The sequence below is a fragment of the Ursus arctos genome, unplaced genomic scaffold (genome assembly GCF_023065955.2).
Source record: "Ursus arctos isolate Adak ecotype North America unplaced genomic scaffold, UrsArc2.0 scaffold_3, whole genome shotgun sequence".
NCBI classification, from domain to species: Eukaryota; Metazoa; Chordata; class Mammalia; order Carnivora; family Ursidae; genus Ursus; species Ursus arctos.
Window position 1 is genome coordinate 26,440,780 of NW_026622985.1, and position 20,756 is coordinate 26,461,535.

General features: G+C 33.3%; 1 protein-coding gene across 13 annotated transcripts in view; it reads right to left on the reverse strand.

Annotated features, from left to right (window-relative positions):
• The window catches only part of SEMA3A (semaphorin 3A), an 818,384-nt gene that overhangs the window by 141,168 nt on the left and 656,460 nt on the right, over nt 1-20,756 (reverse strand). For all 13 annotated transcript variants that reach the window (XM_057304266.1, XM_057304265.1, XM_057304264.1 and 10 more), the window contains 2 exons: nt 5,342-5,499; nt 716-778 (listed from right to left, as the gene is read on the reverse strand). In XM_057304266.1, coding sequence (XP_057160249.1) covers nt 716-778; nt 5,342-5,499 — 221 coding nt within the window. The remainder of the gene's footprint in view (nt 1-715; nt 779-5,341; nt 5,500-20,756) is intronic.

Consider the following 20,756-nt stretch of genomic DNA (forward strand, 5'->3'; position numbering starts at 1 on the left):
TATGTTTTCAATCCTGTAATTCATTTTACTTTATTGATTTAAATGACTATAACTGCTTTTTATGATCTGTGCAAATACTTGGCTATACCTCAAAACAGCGACCCACCTAAGTCTACTTCAGGAAAAATGGCCTATATCTTTTTACAATGGTAAAACCATTGTAGGGATTGCTTACCATTTCTCTTTTGTTCCATAGCACCCAGGACAATGTCTGTTACATAGTTATTACTCAATCCATATTTATTTAAGAAACCAGAACATGAAAGGAAGGAAGGGAGGAAAGGAAAGGAAGGGAAAGAAAAGAATGGAATGGAAAGAAAGAGGGGTAATTTAATTGTGACTCAGAAGGAGAAAAATTTCATATCATCCAAAAGGAATTCAAGAGGAATTAACATATGAAAACCAGTTTGTAGAAAGAAGGTGACTTACTGAATACAAGTACCTATGCTTCAAAATGGCTGTTAATTATCTTTTACATATATATAAATCCTCAAAGGGAACATATATCTGCTTTATTTAGGCATATTGTTACTTTTACCCACTTTCTTTAAATAAAAATGTCAATATCCGAAATTAAATATTATTTTACTCCTAAAAAGTGATTAAGTACACAGGTAAAGCATGGTGTTTATGTAATACAACACTGAACAAAATGATAACAGAGTAATAAATTACTTATGCAATTACTGAGATGATTTAGAAGAGTGATACTCACCAGGATATCTTTTCCAGCCCACTTGCATTCATCCCTTCTGGTATAAGATACTGGCCACACAATCTAAGGGCAGAGAAAAACATAATCTTATGCCACTTAAGTTCTCTAAATGATCCAACATTACAGACTGTTACATCAAGGTGGGGCAACTTAGATAAAGAAAGTTCCACAAAACATCATGTGGCAGGGACTTTTCAGCTTAGACTTTGCAATGGCATCAGTTAACTGGTATGGACTTAAATCATTCAATCTCTGTCTACCCATCAGACCACACAGAATTTAAGTAGTCAATAGAGCTGAGCAGTGTGCATAGAAGAGAACTGTCAGGTAGGTTGGGAGGAGGTGAAAATCTAGGGAAGAGAGGTAGAAATAAACATAAAAAGTGGCTTACATTCTTCTAAATGAATCTGTCTTTATCATGAAATAGTGATCATGAAACTTAAACACTGGGTACTCTGGATCCTATTCCCTAATTCAAATCTCAGCATGACACACTAGAATGAGCCACTGATAGGGTTTAGAAAACCCCATCATAGAAAGGAATCTTTTTTTTTTTTTTTTTTTTTGGACAGGACAGTGGGTAAGAGTAGCATTGTATACTTTCTGGAGATAAAGAAGGAAATGAAGAAGCAAATAGATAGCTCTAAAAGCTTTGCCACTGTGGGAAAAAGACTAACTGAAAAACAATTGTATTTTCATTCCTAATATTTCACCTTCATCCTTTGATAACATTTCTGCTAAATTCTAAATGTTCCTATATTGTATGACTACAGTGACAGTGGTAGACAAGACAAGACTTTATTGATGGCTTAGAGGACTGTGGGTGTATTTTCCTTCATAATACTAATGCAAATATCCTCATCTAAATTTTAATATAAAATTTTTCATTTCACCAGGTCAATTCAAATGACTATCTATATTGGGGCAGAACAATTTAATGTTTGTTGTGTTTGCTTTTGTTTTTGTTTTTTTTTTAAATTCATCTTTCACTTCTGGTAACAGTTTCAGAAAAAAGAAGTTATATGTTAAAAAAAAAAAAAAATCCAGACATGGTGGCAATCATTCATGTCTGCTAGATAGCTTTTAGTCTCAAAATGACTGACTATCATCATATTTGGGAACCTCCTGATAATTCAATATAAATGGTCACGAACTTGTGCAAGGGCTGTGATATTCAATCTAGGGATTCAAAAAACAAAATACAACACATTTAGAAGCAAGAATGTAGGACATACTGAAATAACCTATGATGGCATAACAAATGCATTTCAGGTCCATGTCACAATTATAAAAGCCCTAGAAATTTTTGGATATGCATTCATTATTACCATTTGAAGCTTTTAATTTATGTATTTTCTTTTTCATGTGCTTTTCATTTCATGTATATTTGTGTATGTACATTAAACATATCATTTGACCTGTTCCACACAGTTCTTATATAGTAATCACATAATAAAAAACAATGTAAGAATGGTAAATTCATGTCCTTAAAATTCACATTACCCTGACTTCTGAATTACTACAACTGAATGCTGGATAGTTCATTCCACAGGTTCCAGAGCCCTATCTTTACATTGGCTATGGAAAGCCCAAGTGATCTATTCTTAAAATTTACAATGGGAGGCTAAAATATAAGTTTTATTTAAGACACAATAATAATAATAATAATAATAATAATAATAATAATACATAGTAGGGCTAAGATTTATTGACTTTCATATTAAGCTTGCCAGCTACATTACACAAAACTTACCAAACACTAAAACATATAATTTTGAATTCAAAAAGGCAAGGTTTTTTCTCATTGTTTCTTAGCTCTTGACTGTTGGTGTTGAGATAGCATGGGCCTCATTTTGTCATTTTTCTCTTATGTCAAATGTTAATGAAAATAATTTTGGTAACATTGAAGATTAATTCCCCTATACTTAGAGGAGTATGAACTCTCAACTTTCTAGAGTTCCAGAGTAAAAATATGCAAATAAATAAAGCTTAAAAATCTGGCATGAGTAAAAGAAATTTAGCATATAAAGTGCTATTTTGGAAAGCAATTTCATGAGGATAACTGTAAGTCAGTGAATAAATATATATATATTTATTTTACAGAAAAATATATGTATTTGTCATTTCCATCAGTAACCATTTACATGAAGAATAATGCCTAACTTTTCAGTTACATTTATTAACCTGTTGATATTTTGTCTTCTTTGCTCAAAAATTTCTCAATTAACTAACAATGACTAAATTTCTTATTCTCGTATTGAAAGGGCTTCATGATCTATATTATACTTTCCTTTCTTCATGCCTCTATGCTTCTATTCATGGCAGATCCTCTTACTCAAGCATTTATACCTTAAAGAAATGGCACCCTTTTATCAAGGCTTAGAATCTTTCATGGTCCTTCCAAATCTGAGAATGTGTTGTCTCTAACAAGGATTGGCCCGCTATCCACCTATTTGTTCATAATCTTATCTTTACAAGTCCCTCAAGAATTATTTATGATATCCTACAGTGACCCCTATAAAGCTTATCAAAAGAGTAGATGCTTCAGAAAATGTTGAATAACATCATACATAAGTTAAAAAGAATATTAATAGACAAATATATTTGAATTCTTAAGTAAACTGCGTTTGCTCCTATAAACAGTGTGGTATAATTAAATGTTTAGAATGAGATATCTTCCATTAGAATAATGATTTTAACCTCAAAAGCAAGAGCTATAACAACACTATGACACTGGGCAAGTCACCTAACTTTAATTGATTCACTACTTCAGTATATATTTATTACAAGTCTAGTTGGTAGAAGACAGCGTGATTATATCCTGGGCATACAAATGGCTCTGGGATTTTCCTCATCTATAAAACAGTAGGTAGTCTCATATGATAATTAGGTATTTTCAATTTTAGAACAAACCATTTAAATTAAAAATCTTTATTATTTTATTATTTAGAGAAGAATGCCAGACATTAAATATGTATTCTGAGATGTTATGTGCTCACATATTATTTATAGACACACAGATACATGCATATATATTTATATTCATATATATGAATTTTACAAAATGATAAAAGTATTACAAACACTAAAATTTGAACTGATATGTTAAAATATCAAATTCTGCTTAATCTTCTTAGATTTTTCATTCATTATACAAAAAGGATGACTTCTTTTCACTAAACAACAAAACCTGCTTCTTTTATGACCTTTACAAAGGACTCTAAGGTAAATACTTCTGTCATTTAAGAAAAACAAATGGATAACCAGTTTCCTTAGGCAACAGATAACCTTAGGGATATTGCTATGATTCGAGGAGACTTAGAAATCAAATAGATTGAAAAATCAGAAAAGGAAATATCAAAGGTGACTTTTAAATGCCGTATATTAATCCCAAAGTATATCAGTAAGGGCACTGCTGTTTTATATGACATACATAATGAATTAAGTCTTCATGCACAGTCAGAATTTTAGTGTTTGAGTAATAGGAAAGTAAAAGCCTTAGGTTCAGTGGTATATTCTATTAGAAATATGAATCAGCTTTGAATTTCATCTTCATTTGATCCTTAAAGCAATATTCTCCAACCAGAACAAAAGCTTTTCACAGAATTCAGTTACTAAAATTTATTGTCCAATCTGTTAAAGTTTATCAGAAGTTGAGGAACACCACTCTAATCCCTAAATGTTAAGAAGCAAAACTAACATACATAAAAACTGATGTGAATGTACTCTAAAAAAATATGTTCTACTAGTACTCTTACAAAAGCTACTGCATAAAAGACTTTGTCCCTCAGAGAATTATGACTAGAAATATTGACTGTGAAAAAAATGATTGGCTTTGTGTATAGCATATGGACTTAGTAGCATAATTTCCACTAATTCTTCAATCTATGTTTATTTTCCAAACTGTATAGCTTATTAACTAAATAAGCCAGAAACACTACAAAGAATAAGGATAAAGCCAATAGACTTCTAATGTCTAAATGACCACATTTGTAAAAACTTGACACAGAGTATCGGGTTTGGCAAACTTTGTGTTTAAAAGGCCAGATAGTAAATATTTTAGGCTCTATGAGCCAGATGATCTCTATCAAAACTATTCAATTCTGCCATTGTTGAATGAAAGCAAACACGGACAATATGTAAATGAATGAGAGTGTCTGTATTCCAATAAACATTATTTACAAAAACAGGTGACACAACAGATTAGGCATGTGTATAATGACTGATGAATTCTGCATCTGCTGGCAATATAGAGAGATGTATCAATTTATACATACATATACACATATCATTTCACACATGGCATTAATTATGATATATGTCTATAATGGTTCAGATATTTAGTTTTATGCAGCAATAATTATGTAACTACGGAAGAATAAGCTGAAGTTATAATGATCATTGAAAATACTATGGTTTCTTCCTCGATGATTTTTATGGTTTACTGCTTCCATTGATCTGTGATAATCAAATCAATGCATTACTTTTACTTGCATCTGAAAAGATAAAATAATAATTTTAACAATCTTTTCCAGTTGTCACACTGTTAAATAGCTAGAGAATTAACTGTTAAATAGGTTGAGATGTTTTAAAAGAACTACAGTGTATATATTAGAATAAAGATACCTTTTGAAAATCCTTGATATTAACCAGGTTGAATGAAAATATGTGATCCTTTGCTCCAACATACAGCCTACTCCGTTCCTCATCCAAAAGGAAGGTATGATAACTGGAGCTGTTGGCCAAGCCATTGAAAGTGATCACATTGTTGGATTCCAACATTTCTGCAAGGTAACAAAGCAAGACATTGGGTGTTAATGTGAGGTGCTACATGAGCATGGGCTATTGGTACATGGCAATCTAACTACTGCCTCCTGCAGTTACCAATCAGTGGCTGTTCTTAATGATGGTACTAAGAAATATACAGGAGCCTTTATATATATATATATTTCATTGAAATGGAAGTCATACTCATTAGTTCACTGATTTCATACTCAAGACCACACACTCCTTCAGAAGAAAGGGATAGAAATACCTCATTCACACAACTGATCTGACAGAATCTCTTCGCTTGTAATGACAGAATGAAATGCTCAGTACTGTATACAAAATGTCTTTAATTTTACAAAGACTTTTTTAAGGGGTTTCATTTGCTCCAAGTCATTATCTAGAAGGATAAGCATAGGGGCTGACAAATCAGAGGTAGTATGGGGGAAACACTGTTTAAACTCCTAAGTTGTTTGAGGCTTCTTTTATTTTTTATTTATTTTTTTAAGATTTTTTTATTTCTTCATTTGAGATAGAGAGAGAGATATATATAGAGAGAGAACATGAGCAGGGGGAGAGACAGAGGGAGAGGGAGAAGCAGACTTCCCACTGAGCCGAAAGCCCAATGTGGGGCTTGATACCAGGACTCTGAGATCATGACCTGCGCGGAAGACAGATGCTTAACAGACTGAGCCACCCAGGCACCCCTGAGGCTTCTTTTCAATGAGGAATTTTTACATGTCTTTTTGACCATTAAATCATTAACTCTACCATCTAAATCTTCTGTAATATTTTATAACAGACCTATACAGAGAAACTAAGTTAGGTTTTTATGAAAACGTAAGTTATATGAATTTTACTATGACTTCAATTTTTCAGTTTTTATTTGTTTGTTTGTTTTCTTTTATTTGCATTTGCTGTAAGGGGGCAAACAGTGAACTTTTAGACCTATACCTAAGTGAGAAAAATATTTTCAAAAAAAAATTACATTAATTGTAAATCCACTTTTGCTTCAGAAAGGCAGTTATTGATAATCACCAAAGACATTTTCTTTAACTCTCTACTTCAAATAAAAATTGTGTATATATGCCCCACAAACCCCTTTCCATGGGATAGAAATGTTGAGGATTCTCCAAAACTGTGTCCTGAATCAATGATTCAGATTTTTCCAATGTACACGTAGTAGAACCCTTTCATCAACATCCACAAAATGAAGAATGTGTTTTCCAAGGACAGGAAGCAGCAATGCAGACCATTCCTCTGTCCCAGCCCTGACCCCAGCTCAGCAACCCTTTGACAAATTTCCCTGCTTTATCAATTTCTCCTACTGCCTTCTCCATATTACCAAAAATGTTATTTCAGTGGAGGATAAAATTCAAACTCCTTAACTTAGCATTAAAGGCCAGGTCACTACCATTTGAATTTAGACCCTAACCCAATACTCCTCCCTCATGTCCTGTATTCTACAGGAAAACGTGTTCTGCATATGTCCACTTTTTAGCCTTTGCTGCCTTTGTTTCTGACATCTACAACTATATACCACCTTGACAAAAAAATATCCATTCTTAAGAGCTAGTTCAAATGTAAGCTCCAAGAAATTCTCATAGAAATAATTTCTTTATAACCTTTTGCTTAAATTACTCTTACTGTTTGTATCACACTGTCAATCATTCATATAAATGACTTATTTACCAGAATTAACATTCCCTCACATCAGGAAATATAGAATTAATAGCTCACTATCCACAACTCACATGGTTTCTTTTCCTTATTACCAGTCAGTAAATATTAAATTGAATGTCTACTTCTATCTATTGATTTATCTATACATCTAATACACAAAAATACAAGAATTGTTAACAAATTATTAAAAGATGATTTTCTAATTTATTCATGAAAAACAACTGGGCTAGCCTTATTCTACCCTTCACCCCACCAAAAAAAAAAAAAAAAAAAAGGAAGGAAGGAAGGGAGAATTTCATTCATATGAGTTATATCTGAAATAAATGAGAGCTGTTAGTCTCCAAAGAGAAAAAATAGAATTCACTACACCATATCTGAATTTAAATTTTATCCCCTCGCCAGTGTCCAAATAACTGCAAATAATCAATGCTACAGACAGTCAATACAAGACTGAAACTTCAGGTACCCTGAGCTGTGTGAGGACGGAAAGAGCTAATACGAGAAGCAGGGGCTACATTACTGGATATGCTCACTGACTGACTGAATGACCGTTCAAGGAGATAATAATTATCAAACAGAGAAGATGCTCTTCAACATTCCTTCCGATTCTAAAATCTATAATAATTCTACCCTAATATAAGAGAAACCAAATACATAGGGAGCTAGGCAAACTGAAAAAAAAGTCAGCGGAGTCTAAACCAAGACAATTATATAAATATTAAGCAATAGGAGGATGCCTTAAAAGACACAAAGGTGGGTGTTAATTGGAAACACACAGAAACTACATAAGGGAGATCTAAAAATCAAGTAGAAGAAGTTATAGGAAGACAACTATTATATTTACAGAACATGGAGTCATCCAGTTATAGGTCAGAACACAAGCATCACCACAGTACTTACTAGCTATGCAAACTAAGATGAATTCCTTAGGCTACCTGGGCCTCAGTTTTTGGAAGACGGGGTTAATAATATATCTTCTAAGAGCTATTAAGGTGAAGTTAGATAATTCAGGTAAAATACCTACAACAACAGTTTGCATAGCTAAGCACACAATCACCTGTGTGAATATGTAGAGGTAAAATATTAATACGTTCAACAATCTTGACCAGAAGTAGGAAATTAAGGTCCAGATGGAGTACACTGAAAAATTGCTTTTCTACCAAATATTCTAACTTGTTTACATGTTAATTTTGCATGGTGAAGGGATAAATAAGAAGAGCAATATGCTCTGTGATTTACATTATTATTAAATGTCAATGTCATTTTAAGGACAGTGAAATATTCTTTTTGTTTGCCAACTTCTGTAGCCTAAATTTTAAATAACAAATGTAATGCCTATCTATATTATAATTCCAAACAATGAAAATGTTCACCCAACTGAAAAATAAGTTACAGGTTAAATTTTGTAAATCTGTTCAGGGAGAATCACTGGTTCCTCCATACAGACAAGTTAGAGAAAAGTCTTTAGTGGTTTATGTATGACATCACAATGGAAACAAACTACACTTTAAAAAAATGTTACTGCTGGATCACTTCATTAAACAAAAAGGCAATATTTTCCTGGAGTATGGGTTAGCAGCTATATTTTCCATCACTTTCAAATATACTTGATTTTGCCTAATCCTTCCTTTTTACTCCAATTTCTTTAGATGTTCCTCCTACCAGGGACTTTATATTTCTTTATAACTGAGAAAAGAGTCTTTTCAAGACCTTCATGGTACTGAGTCACAGCAAATTCTGGATTGCCAGAATTTAGGTTATCTCATCACTTTCCAGGGCAAAAATACCTAAAATCAGAGACCCTTTCTCTAAATCTAGATAGATCCCATATTTTTTAATATTGTATTTCCTTATTTAATCTTATTTTGTTTTTCCTATATGTAGACACATTCAGCTATAACTGATATTAAATGACTTCAACCTTGACTCCACTCCTCCAGAATTTTAGGAGTTTCTTTTCACAGCTTCTGTTTTATAATTCTTACCATGACATAAGTCGGAATTGGAACTAAAGTAAGTATTCAGAATAGTGAGAGGTTTAATATTTCAGTACCTTTTCACATCTTGCCTATATTCATATTTAGACAACAACAAACATTAAAGAACAATCGAAATCTCTACAGAATCAGTTTGACTATGATGAATCCTAGAAGGCTAAAGCTTGTAATTCTTTTTGGGTGATAATTCAGCTTTTTTATGGTTAAGACATTACTTCTAACCTCAACATCTGTGTCAACCGTAAAGAGAAGTAAATGTACAATTGTAATCAAAAGTGCCATTTCAGACAAGCACTCTAATGAAATTTTTATTCTAAAATTTGAAAGGTGATTAAACAAATATTCTGTTTATTCCAGATTCACCAAACAATTTAGTGTCTATAAAATGTTTAATGACAAAATGGAAGATACGCTGATCACAGAGTGAAGCAAATAGTTTGTGCTCAATAAGTGCTATTATCACCATTATAAGATGATATAGACAGTAAGCATTAAGTGTACAGATGTTCTGAATGAGAAAATCATTTCATATAATTTCAAACATCATAGTGATCAATTATAGATTACACTCTCTTATGATACAATTCCAAAAAACAGTCTTGTGAAATTCAAGACAATTACATATAAAGTCCATTTCATGTATTACTTTTTTTTTTAATTGGGAAGTTGTCTTTTTTTTATTATGTCATATATTTCTCTTTAATTTAATAACACAAGCAAAAGAAGAAATTATAATTGATGTTCTTTAATCAGAGTATCCCACCAATTAATTAGGGAAGAAGAACCATGATCTTTCCTAATGAGTCAATTCTAATTTTCATTCTACTTATTTATTTATAAATTTTTATATCTGCCTTTTTTCCTGAATTCATAATCTCTAATGTAGCTTTATGTGAATAAAGAAAAAAAAGACATTGTTAATAATCACTATTGGTACATTATTTAAGGTATTGAAAAATTATTTTATGAGCTGATGCTCATCTTCTGTGTTTATTTTAATACATGAAAATTAAAAAAGATGGGAGAATTTATGTCAAAATCATACATGTCTACTTATCTCTACAGAATAAAGCTGGAATGTTCCCGTGGTCTGATTATCTTAAGGATAAAAACAGATTTCTACAGATGATTATATTACAATAACCAGGTCAGATTCTCAAAAAGCAAGGAAATCAATACAAATTTCTTGAATGCAAGATCGCTCACAGTTAGTCGTTTTTATAGTAGGACGAAGAACTGCTTGACCTTCAAATCCAAACAAAAGCCACACTGTTCTTCATATTTCTGACTTCCACTGCATTTCTCCTTCTCTCTCTCTTTCTCTTCTCTCTCTTTTCTTACCCCTCCTCTAAATTTTATAGCATGAAAGGTAATGGGACCCTAACCAGTTGCTGGATTCAAATTAATTGCCTGTATTCATTCATGGGCTTAGACATATGCCCTCTTTCCATGACTTGAAATTTGTCCTTTCACAGAACAAAGATCTCATTTAAAGAAGTCAAACCTGGATCTATATGAAGTCAAACATTTTGACTAAATGGTGACTACATTCAGATATTTGTAAATATTAGAAAGTTCATTAAGGTTCAAAGTTTTGGATCCTACATTTCAGTGCTTCCTAGATTACTTTTTAAAATTTCATGCACCAAAAATATTTCCAAAGCAAAACAGGAGCTAAAATAAAAGTTGGCCACTTTTTGTTGCATTCTAAAAACAACAGAAACAAGCACTACTGACTACCATATCATTGCACAGAAAACAGGAGGCATTTTATTAAACTCATAAAAAGAGGAGGAAGAAACACACATACACACACACACATACACACACAAAGGACAATTCTTAGATATGAATAAATTTATATTGTAGAAAAATTTACCTTATTTTTACTATTTTATTTTTTATTTCAGCAAGGACTTTTTTAAAATTTTTTTTAAAGACATACTTTTTATTTGAGAGATAGAGAGGGCACAACCAGGGAGAGAGGCAGAAGGAGAGAAACAGACTCCCTGCTGAGGGAACCAGAGGCAGGGTTCAACGCGATCATGACCTAGGCAGAAATCAAGAGTCGGACACTCAACTGACTAAGCCACCCAGGCACCCCTCCAAGGACTTGATTTTAAAACTATTACAAAGAAGGGTAGTAACTTTCCACAGACTTCTATTTGGCAATGTGATGAACTCTATTCCTAGCATTTCTAGCCAGTGCATCTTGCTATTATATGGATAGAGTCAGTATTAGTGGGTGTCTACATGCTTTTATTTATGTAGTGATGCTGAGTATATTCTCTCAATTTACAAAGTTTGGTAAGTATTATTCAAATGTACTTAGAAAAATCTATCTTCTAATTTCAGTATCAGTAAACACTCAAAATATGTACCAAATTTATACATCCTGATCTCAGGGTAACTCTCACCTTAACTACTTTCTAAGACCATGCCAGAGGCCACATAACACTCTATAAAACATAGTCCCACCACCTTTGCCTAGAATATTTCTCCAAGTTCTTCTAACTCTTTTCTTTATATTTGCTAATAGTCTGATCTCTAATGTCTCCCAACACATTGAATTTATGCCAGGACCCTTCTCTGCCAGATGCTTCTTATTTGTAGATGACTTGAATAATCAGCTTCTTGCCTCGGACAGATTCCCTGCTCAAGGTACAAGGTGCCCACATTTGAGCTTCAGACAAGTGAAGGTCCATTACCAGCTCAAGCCCAGCTTCCATGCTGCTAGATGCCATACAATGAACCGCACTGTCAGGGAAGGACAGTATATTTTTCCTCAAACATGCCTGTAAAACATCAAGAGCAGGCCTATCTGTGATATTAATCTGTTTTTCGCTTTTTATAATGTGAAAAATGTGTGAAAAGTTATTTCCTCACAGTCTAATCTAGTTCAACATATATCCAGTCCTTATATATGTGTAACACATAGGCATTGGCTAAGAAGTATGTGGAATATAAAGATTAATAAAACCTTGATGGAAATTAGACAAATGCCCTCAGAGAAGCAAAAACCAAATGAACAGAGAGAATAATAAGAGCTAAGAAAGTCAACAGGAAGGATAAATTAATGCCTCAAGGAGAAGTAGATATGGATAAATTAATGCCTCAAGGAGAAAGTGCTTGACAATTAAACCTGGCCTTAAAAAAAAAATGTGTATGACTTTGTAATCCTTTGACCAGCTGAATGAGGTGTGGAAGAGCATTCCATGCCAAAAACTGCTGAATGGTTTCTAGGTATATTCATTAGTCTCCCACAACAATAATGCTGTGAGATGACAGTTTTCATTCCCATTTTTTCTCATGAGGAAAGTTACTCAGATAGATATTGGGAATACCCTAGGTCACAGAGCTACTGTGGTATAAAGTCAAGATATCCACTCCCATCTGACCCAGGGGCCAGGTTCTTTTGGTCTTACCCCATTCTATGTCTTAAATCTTTATATTATTTTAAATGCCCTGTACCTGAACTTTTTTGCACAGTAATAACTCCATGGGTAATCTTTTCTACAAGTGTTTCTTTTGTCACTAGCAGTATTTTACATGTCTTAAATGTATATCTTCCAAGACAGATTTCCCTCTGAAGGCCACACAAAGGCTTATTAGAAACCTCTATTCAGATAGTGCACAAACATCTTAGAGTTCACGTGACCTGAACAGAACTCACTCCCTTTTTTCTTTCCATTACTGACATCATCACCTTTCTGCATGTTCTAAAATTGGTTGCAGGTATCACTGATCCAAAGGATCATGAACCAGAACCTCTTCATCATCCACAGTCCATTCTATCACTCCAGCTTTGTTAAACCCTACAATAATTTCGTGTGTATTTTCTTTTGCTTACATCCTCATTGTCATTGTCATAATTCCTCATTGTCACTGTCATAATTCATCATAATTTCTTTGATTATTATAATCATCTTCTAACAGAACTCCCTCTATAGGTTTACATCAACAAACCATGTTAGCACTGCCTCCAGAATAATCTCCTGTTAATGTTGAGAAAAAGGCACTTTTATTCTCTTTCTTTTGAATCTCATGGGGAAAAAAGAGGAAAAGAAAATTATAAGATAGAGAAAAATATCCATCTTAAATGAAAAGAGGAAGAGAAAAATATCAAGCCACAAATTTTTAAGAGAATATATCCAATGTTGCAAAAGCATGAAACATTTTCAGATAGAATGCTGAAATCTGGCAAATACCTTCATATATTCCAGGTAGTACAGAGTTAGTAATCAAAAGGTTAACAAATCATAAAATTTTCATCTTCAAATGCTTTATTACAGAAACAAACTCTAGGAATCTATATGGCTATTAAGTTATTGGAAAATGTCCATAAAGAGTGAAAGTAAACCTAAGTAAAAAGGTGGCATCACCACTACCACTACCACCACCACCACCACCACCACCACCACCACCACCACCACCACAACTAACACCTGTATTTAAGGTACTCTTTTAACCACATACACACAGAGGATTATTTTCAATTAACTCAGTGGCGTTCTATCTATAGTTACCACAGCCTAGTGCTCTCTATCTTCCCAGGGCTCCCCAATTTTCATCCTCATGTGCCTAGGGGAATCTGCTCTCCTTTCAGGTTCTAGGTCAAGCCTCTCCCAACCTTCTAAGGACACTCTATCATGTTTTCCTTTGTAAAACACAGTGCCATGCAAAAATGTAGATTAATAGCTGCCTTATCTCTTAAGCTCTCTTTCTAGAGTTAAAATATGCTGTTACTTATTTTTGTATTTCAAGTTCTAGAAACTTTTCCTGGCATATACCTATTACTGGCACATAGAAACAAGTGTCTCAATAAATATTATTTAAAACGGCTTATATTTTTTAAGTGCAACAAAAACTCAGGTAAAGTAAATAATAATAAGCATCTATAAAAAGGCAAATGTAGCAATATACATTGCATGTCAGAGTATATTCTAGCTTTTCTAATTAGTTATATGTTCCATTCAAATAGCTAATAAAATTATGCCATCTAAACCCTAAATTACTTACAACCTGGCTATAAAATTATAATAAAATGGCTAATTTTTAAAATTCTATATGTTAAGTACAATTATGGTCATTTTACATACAATAACCACATGAATCAAGTTTTCATAGTTTTGTTTAGTAACATTAAACACAAAAAATACTAAAATTGCAATAGTTTAACTGGTTCCCTATCTTCAAAATCTCTCAACTTCAGTATATTCTTCAAGGCGTCACTATACAAATTGACCAGAGCATATTTCAAAAATGCAATGCTTTTAAGTAACTGCACCCACCATTGTTACCTTAGCCCAGGGTCCCTAATAAAGGCACAGTCCCTAATTTTCCTTTGCTACCGTATTTTATGCCTGTCTCTATAAGTTCCCACAATTCTATCAGAAATAGCAAATTTACTCTTCTCTAAACCTGGTCTGCCCCCTCCTTGCTTCTAGTTGATTTTCCCTGTTCTCATGCTTCAAGGTACAACTAGAAGCCATCCCTCCAATGAAAGCCTTGAGAATTAGCAGGTATTACTCCCTCTTCTGATGTCCCACCCACTCTGATCAAACACACACTAATGTTTTAATTGCATGCCACACATTTGCATGGATACATGTTTTAGTCCTCTTAGATATAAAGTTAGCACAGTGCCATGAGTCTAATTACCTGTAGAAGAAATGGTTAACCATCTACTTAATTACTGAATTTGATATCTAAAAAATCTTTAGACTATGAGGTCTGATTACTTCCATTTACAAAAAAGCATAAATGACTACAATGAACAGCTTCAGAGGTCAGGTTATTCTAAATTCTTCTGGCTCTCAGGTTAATGTTCTTTCTTAATAAATTTCTAGAAAAACTATGGCTTTAATTTTTCTCCTAATTTTTTGCTGCTTGATCCTTGGTAAGTTTTTGTACAAATATATAGTAAAAATATAAAAGTTGCTAACAATTTACAAAAAACTAACGCATGATGCATACATAGTGCATAATTTTTACTTCTCCTTGGAAAAATAAAAATGAATTTAAATGTATTACATAAAGCAACTAAATGTTTTAATGTGAATGAAAGTGATTAATATAACTATGCATTGCAACGGATCATTCATTTCTGTGCGAGATAATTAGTCGGTAAAAATTTCCAATTAAAGTGTAGATCCTTTTATAATTCACACTGGTTTAATTTAGTGCATTGAGTGATAGGCTAGTAATCCAGAGACTGAAACTTTGTTTTTGATTCTGTCTTTATGTCTTAATTATTTATAAGGTTCCTCTACAGGCAGGTTTCTATTACCAGCCAGTGTTCATTAATGCCTATGAGAAGCAAGCATTGTATTATCGTTAGTAAAGTTAAAGAAAACAAAAAGGAGGCTTATCTAACTAATGCAATTGGAAGCCTGATTTTTCAGGCAATCCTGGTCAATTATTTACATGTACCATAGCATACATTTCACTGTGTTCTTCAAATAACTATCATATTCCACATGACTATAAGGGAGCAAATGTTTTCTGATATTTAAAAATTGTATATTCATTTTTCCAGAAACAAAACTGTGGAAAATATTCACATATGCAAAATTAAATTCTATGAACCACTTGTTACCTGTTATTTGTTACATATGCCCACTATAAGAATTTTTTGAAACTGCTTAAGAATGATTTATTTGAATTTTTCTAATGCTGAGCAAATGAGCTCTTACTCAAGAAAGAAACTGAGTATTTCATCAGTATTTTTCCATCATTTCCATCCCAAGATATATTTATGGGAGGAAAGAAACATTCCTTATTCATGGATGAAAACTGATACATGCAAGTGTGAACATTCTGGAGAACGTATTTATTTCAGTGTTCATGGGTGTCCCTTTTTGATTGATATAAGAATCTATTTCTTAGAGCTGGAAGATTGAGAAGGTCAAAAGGAAGTCTAGGAGATCACATGGACATTCTCAAGTATCAATCAAGTAACCAAATCAGAGGAGAAGGTGTGTGTGGTTGGTGGCAGGAATTACCTAAACCCTAGATTTGGTTGACAAAAGGTATTTACTATATGTTTATCAAATGAACGAGTAGATGGATTTCTGATTAGGTAGATAAAATGAACATGTTTATAAGCACATAACAGGGCATGTGGGTTAGATTACCCAAAATTTACCCTGCTCCCCTTACCACTTCTAGTCTCTTCATTCTCTAAATTGCATGGTGTCTGGGTGTCACAAACAAACACAATTTGAGTTTGTCAGTTAAAGAAGTAGAAGCTGTTCACCTGAGAGCTTATTTTATTGTCTTTATTGGGGGGGGGGGTGAGGGAGATAAGCAGGGCATTCATATGGCATACCTAGGCACGTCCCACTCCTTTAGCCAGAATAGATACATTTTGATTATGAAGGCTTCTGGCTTGCCCATAAAAGGATTTTGTTTGAATCAGATTTCCCTGTAGAGGGGTGGAAGAGAGATGGGAGAGGAGGGTGCTGAAAACCAAAGAACTCAAAAGATCTCTAGATGAAACCATACAATGTGTTCTGAGTTCATTCTAATCTTAGTGACAATAATATCCTATTTATGATGACACAGTATAAATATTTTTCCCCTAATGTGTTTAATTTTGGAGTGGATACATTTCAGGATTTATTAAGAAGAGGAAGTCAGATGCTCTAATGAAGTAGGTTTATAAGAATTCATTGACATTTTATAATTTTCCTACATACACAAATGAAAGGGGGAGATGGGATTATTATATAGATAATTTGGGAAAATTAAGTTTTCCTACATTCTGCTCTGCCCAAATACTTCCTTTTTTTTTTTTTTTTGCAAAAATATCTCATGGTATTAGTTCTAAAATTTACTCAGTACAAAAAAATTACAATTTAAGAATTTTATCTTATATAGAAATGAGACAAGTTGAAATTTTTCAATTTTCTTTTCCAAACACATTCTGCTATAAGTGTATTCTAAGACTGGGTCATGTTTACAAATGTTCTGAGATTTAAATTAAAGATAATGTGGGCCAGGTCTGGTTTGAGAGCCTTAAGGACAACTCAGGAATTCCCTAGGATGAAGCTAAGAATCCCGAATGTTTGTCGAAAATCCTTGCTTTCCCAGGGTCCATTAAAATCAAACACATCTCTGGGCTGAACAGGACAGCAGACACTAAACATTCTCTAGACCAGTGCAGGACACACAGACATTTATCCCCACAAGAACAAAAGTCTAATTCAGAACCAGATTTCTCTCTTTTAGAACGGGCAAAGAAAGCAGCGTTAAGTCAATTTATTAAACTTCCTTCTATGCTTCATCAAAAATGTTATCATTTCCCTCTTATAAAACAACAAAAAACCCCAAGCCAAAACACTAATAAAAGTATGAGAATGAATGATAAATAATAAGCACTGTTTAGAGTGAAGTATGATCTCCTTTTATTCTCTGACTTAACACACATTTAAAATGAGACCCTCCCATTAGTTTGAACATAGAGAATAACAGAGGTAAAATTTGCCTCTAGTCAGGAGAAGAGAAAGTGTTAGTGCTATGAAGTTCTAATGAAACCCTCAGAGCAGTTCAATGTGAGTATGAAAGAGTCATATAACATTATCTAAGGTCACCAATTTCTAAATTCTTTCATTTTCCCAACACTTTATTTGGCATGTAAATAGTTAAAAGGAGATTATCTCTGCCAATAATTTCTTTATAATATTACTGTTATTACTAAGTTTTGGATTACATAATTGAAAATAATTTTATATTTTTAAAACTGGAACACTTCTTCAGAAATAGGTATTTATTTTTACAATTTCTCTTCAAATTAATAAATTGTTATGAAAACAGCGACCTATGTATTCCCACCTCATGAAACTTGCTTTGAAAGCTCAGACTTTGTATTTTGCTGTGTCCCAAAGTGGCAATACTCCTTTAATAAGATTTCTGAGATTTTAAATATTTATTTTAATTTTATATTTTCTTTTAAGACAATTATCTAAAACAGGCATTTGTTTCTTGTTAGGCTAAATACCACTACTGATAAGACTCAAAAGTGATAGAAACTAGAATTACAAAGTCAAAAATATTTTTCTAGTTTTCCCAATTATTACTGTTGTTTTACCATTTCTAATCACTCTAAGGGAAGAAATTACTTCTACTTTAGAAACTCAAAAAATTAGTTTAAAAGTTCATAGCTGAGTTTGTTTGATGAACTTAATGACTTCCACCTCATTTAGTAAATCAGAATCTAAAAAATGTTACACTCAGCCCTCTTGATAGGCTCTGGAGTTTATCAGCCCTGCTTTGCCACTTCATTAGCTGTCAGAAACCAGTAAGTGATATTGCAATGAAAGTCTTGATTCAGGTAGTTGAAAATGCTATTATTGCAAAAGTACCAATTATCAACAGACATGAAGTCAAAAGACGGTCTATCAGGAAAGGCACATCATCTACATACATACTGTTGGTTATCATCTTTGTAGACATCAAAGAAAGAAAGAGCTTTTGAACTATCAGTGGTTGATTTGTAACATTCCGAAAAAATACACACATTGATTTAATATACACTGCAGCAGAGTTATCACTGACCTTAGAACTCTTACCTTAGTGTGGGTAACAAAATATGGATAAAAATGCATATTTTCTTACCAAAGGATAAATGCGTAAAAGATAAAAAGATGCACTTTTTAATCTACATGTTTAAATGGATTCTTATACTTGGCTTTATGCTGTTTTTATGGCCAATCTTTTATTAAATGTATTTTTGTTTTATTAAACAATACTACCATGAACTTCCCCTTTAAGGTACATATACTATTTGAGGTTCAAAATATTACTTAAGTGAAATTTAATTTTAATTATACAGCCTCTTATTTTCTCCCTACCTTCTACAGTATTTGTTATAGTTGGTAAACAGAAAATTGGACAAGCATATGGGTATAATATCTTGAATATCCCAAACAAATGCTAGAAAATATTTTCTGTGACATTAAATGCCATTATCTATATATTAAGAACTGCTGAAGCTATTTCTTTGCCTAACGAAAGCAAACACACATATTAATGGAAGAATGAACACTGTTGTGTTCCATAAAAGACTAATTTCCTTTGATGTTCCATGGAATAAAGTATTCCATGAGAAGTTGAGTTTGAGAGAATACTGCATCTACCATTATATTATACTTCAAATTAACACCTTAAAGCTTGTTGGATGTCTAGCTGTGAGGAAATTTGCATAAAGAAACTTTATTAAATCTGCTGTTTCTCAACCTTGTATGACATACAGTCTTTTTACATAAAAGCACTCCTATTTTCAAGAAATATTTAGAGATACTATCATATTAATGGCCCACTTTGATTACCATAAATACAACTTACTAATAACTACTGGGATATTAAATGGGGAAAATAGTTGGGTGGGAATTATTTTTAAATGATATTTCCTAGGCTAATTATTCTGAAAAATTAATGCAGACCAATTCCTTTCTTTGTGCTCTAGCGTTGTTTTTAATTCTTTATATTTTTGTCAGGTAACAGTGTTGTAATAATGATGCCACATGTCTTTGGTAGATTCGTTAGCATGATTTTAACTTACTTTTAACATAAACTTCCAAACTAAAGAAAAATTATATAAGGTAAACAGAAACTGAGAAAGGTTATAAAATTGGTGTAACAAATATTTAATATCTAACTCAGCTAAAAGTGATTAATAGGCATTGCCTGAATAAAAAAAAATTGGATAGTTTCCTAGAACTGCAATCATATGACTAGAACTGAAAACATAAGTCACTTTGTGTTTTCTGTAAGTTTCAAAAGAGTACTCTTTTTTTTTTCTTTCTGGTTTTAAAACATATCAGTGTCTGTACATTTTTAGCCAGGGCTTTCTTGTAAAACAGTATATATTGTATAACCATTGTATATATTATAATATGTATCAGATATACACATAGATATATCATTACTCTGATATATACAGGCCTTGGGACTAAGAGTGTGTCCATCTGTCTTGGTGAGAGCAAGGAGCCTTCCCAGAGCTGGCCCAGTGAATGAGGGCAACTCTTCCCTGTGTGTTGAGGCTGTCTGGGTCTTCAGGGCACTTGACAAGGCTGTAGCCACAGAGCTGTGTGCTGGCCATCAGCTGATGTCCTTGCCTTGTAATGCTTTGCTAAGTGAGTAGAACCCGGCTTGACTAGCACTGCGATGGGAGATGACAACTTCTTAGCACACTTGCTTTCATTCCTCCCTCCTGCACTCTTGGCTGACAGGGCTAATTGATCAGCGCATTCAGAATCCTCATGCCAGCCAAGCAGGCAGGCTCTTCTGAAGGATAAGGAACATCCCTGCCAGCACGGTGGGGGAAGTAAGCCTTGTGAGCGGCATGGTCTGAGAGCCAAGCCCCAGTGCTAAGAGGTCAATACCCAGGTCTCAAAGCCAGGCAGTGGCCCAGTCAGGCCTAGAACTCACACTGAGGAAGCTATTCACTGCCCTGCCCTTGTCATCAACCCTTTCAGACCTGGACCAAATACTGGGACCCCCATATTCCCCATACATATGGGGGTACTGGCTGGCTACCATGAAATACTCGTTAAATACAGCGTTGCCCCTGGCACGGGAAGGATCTGGTG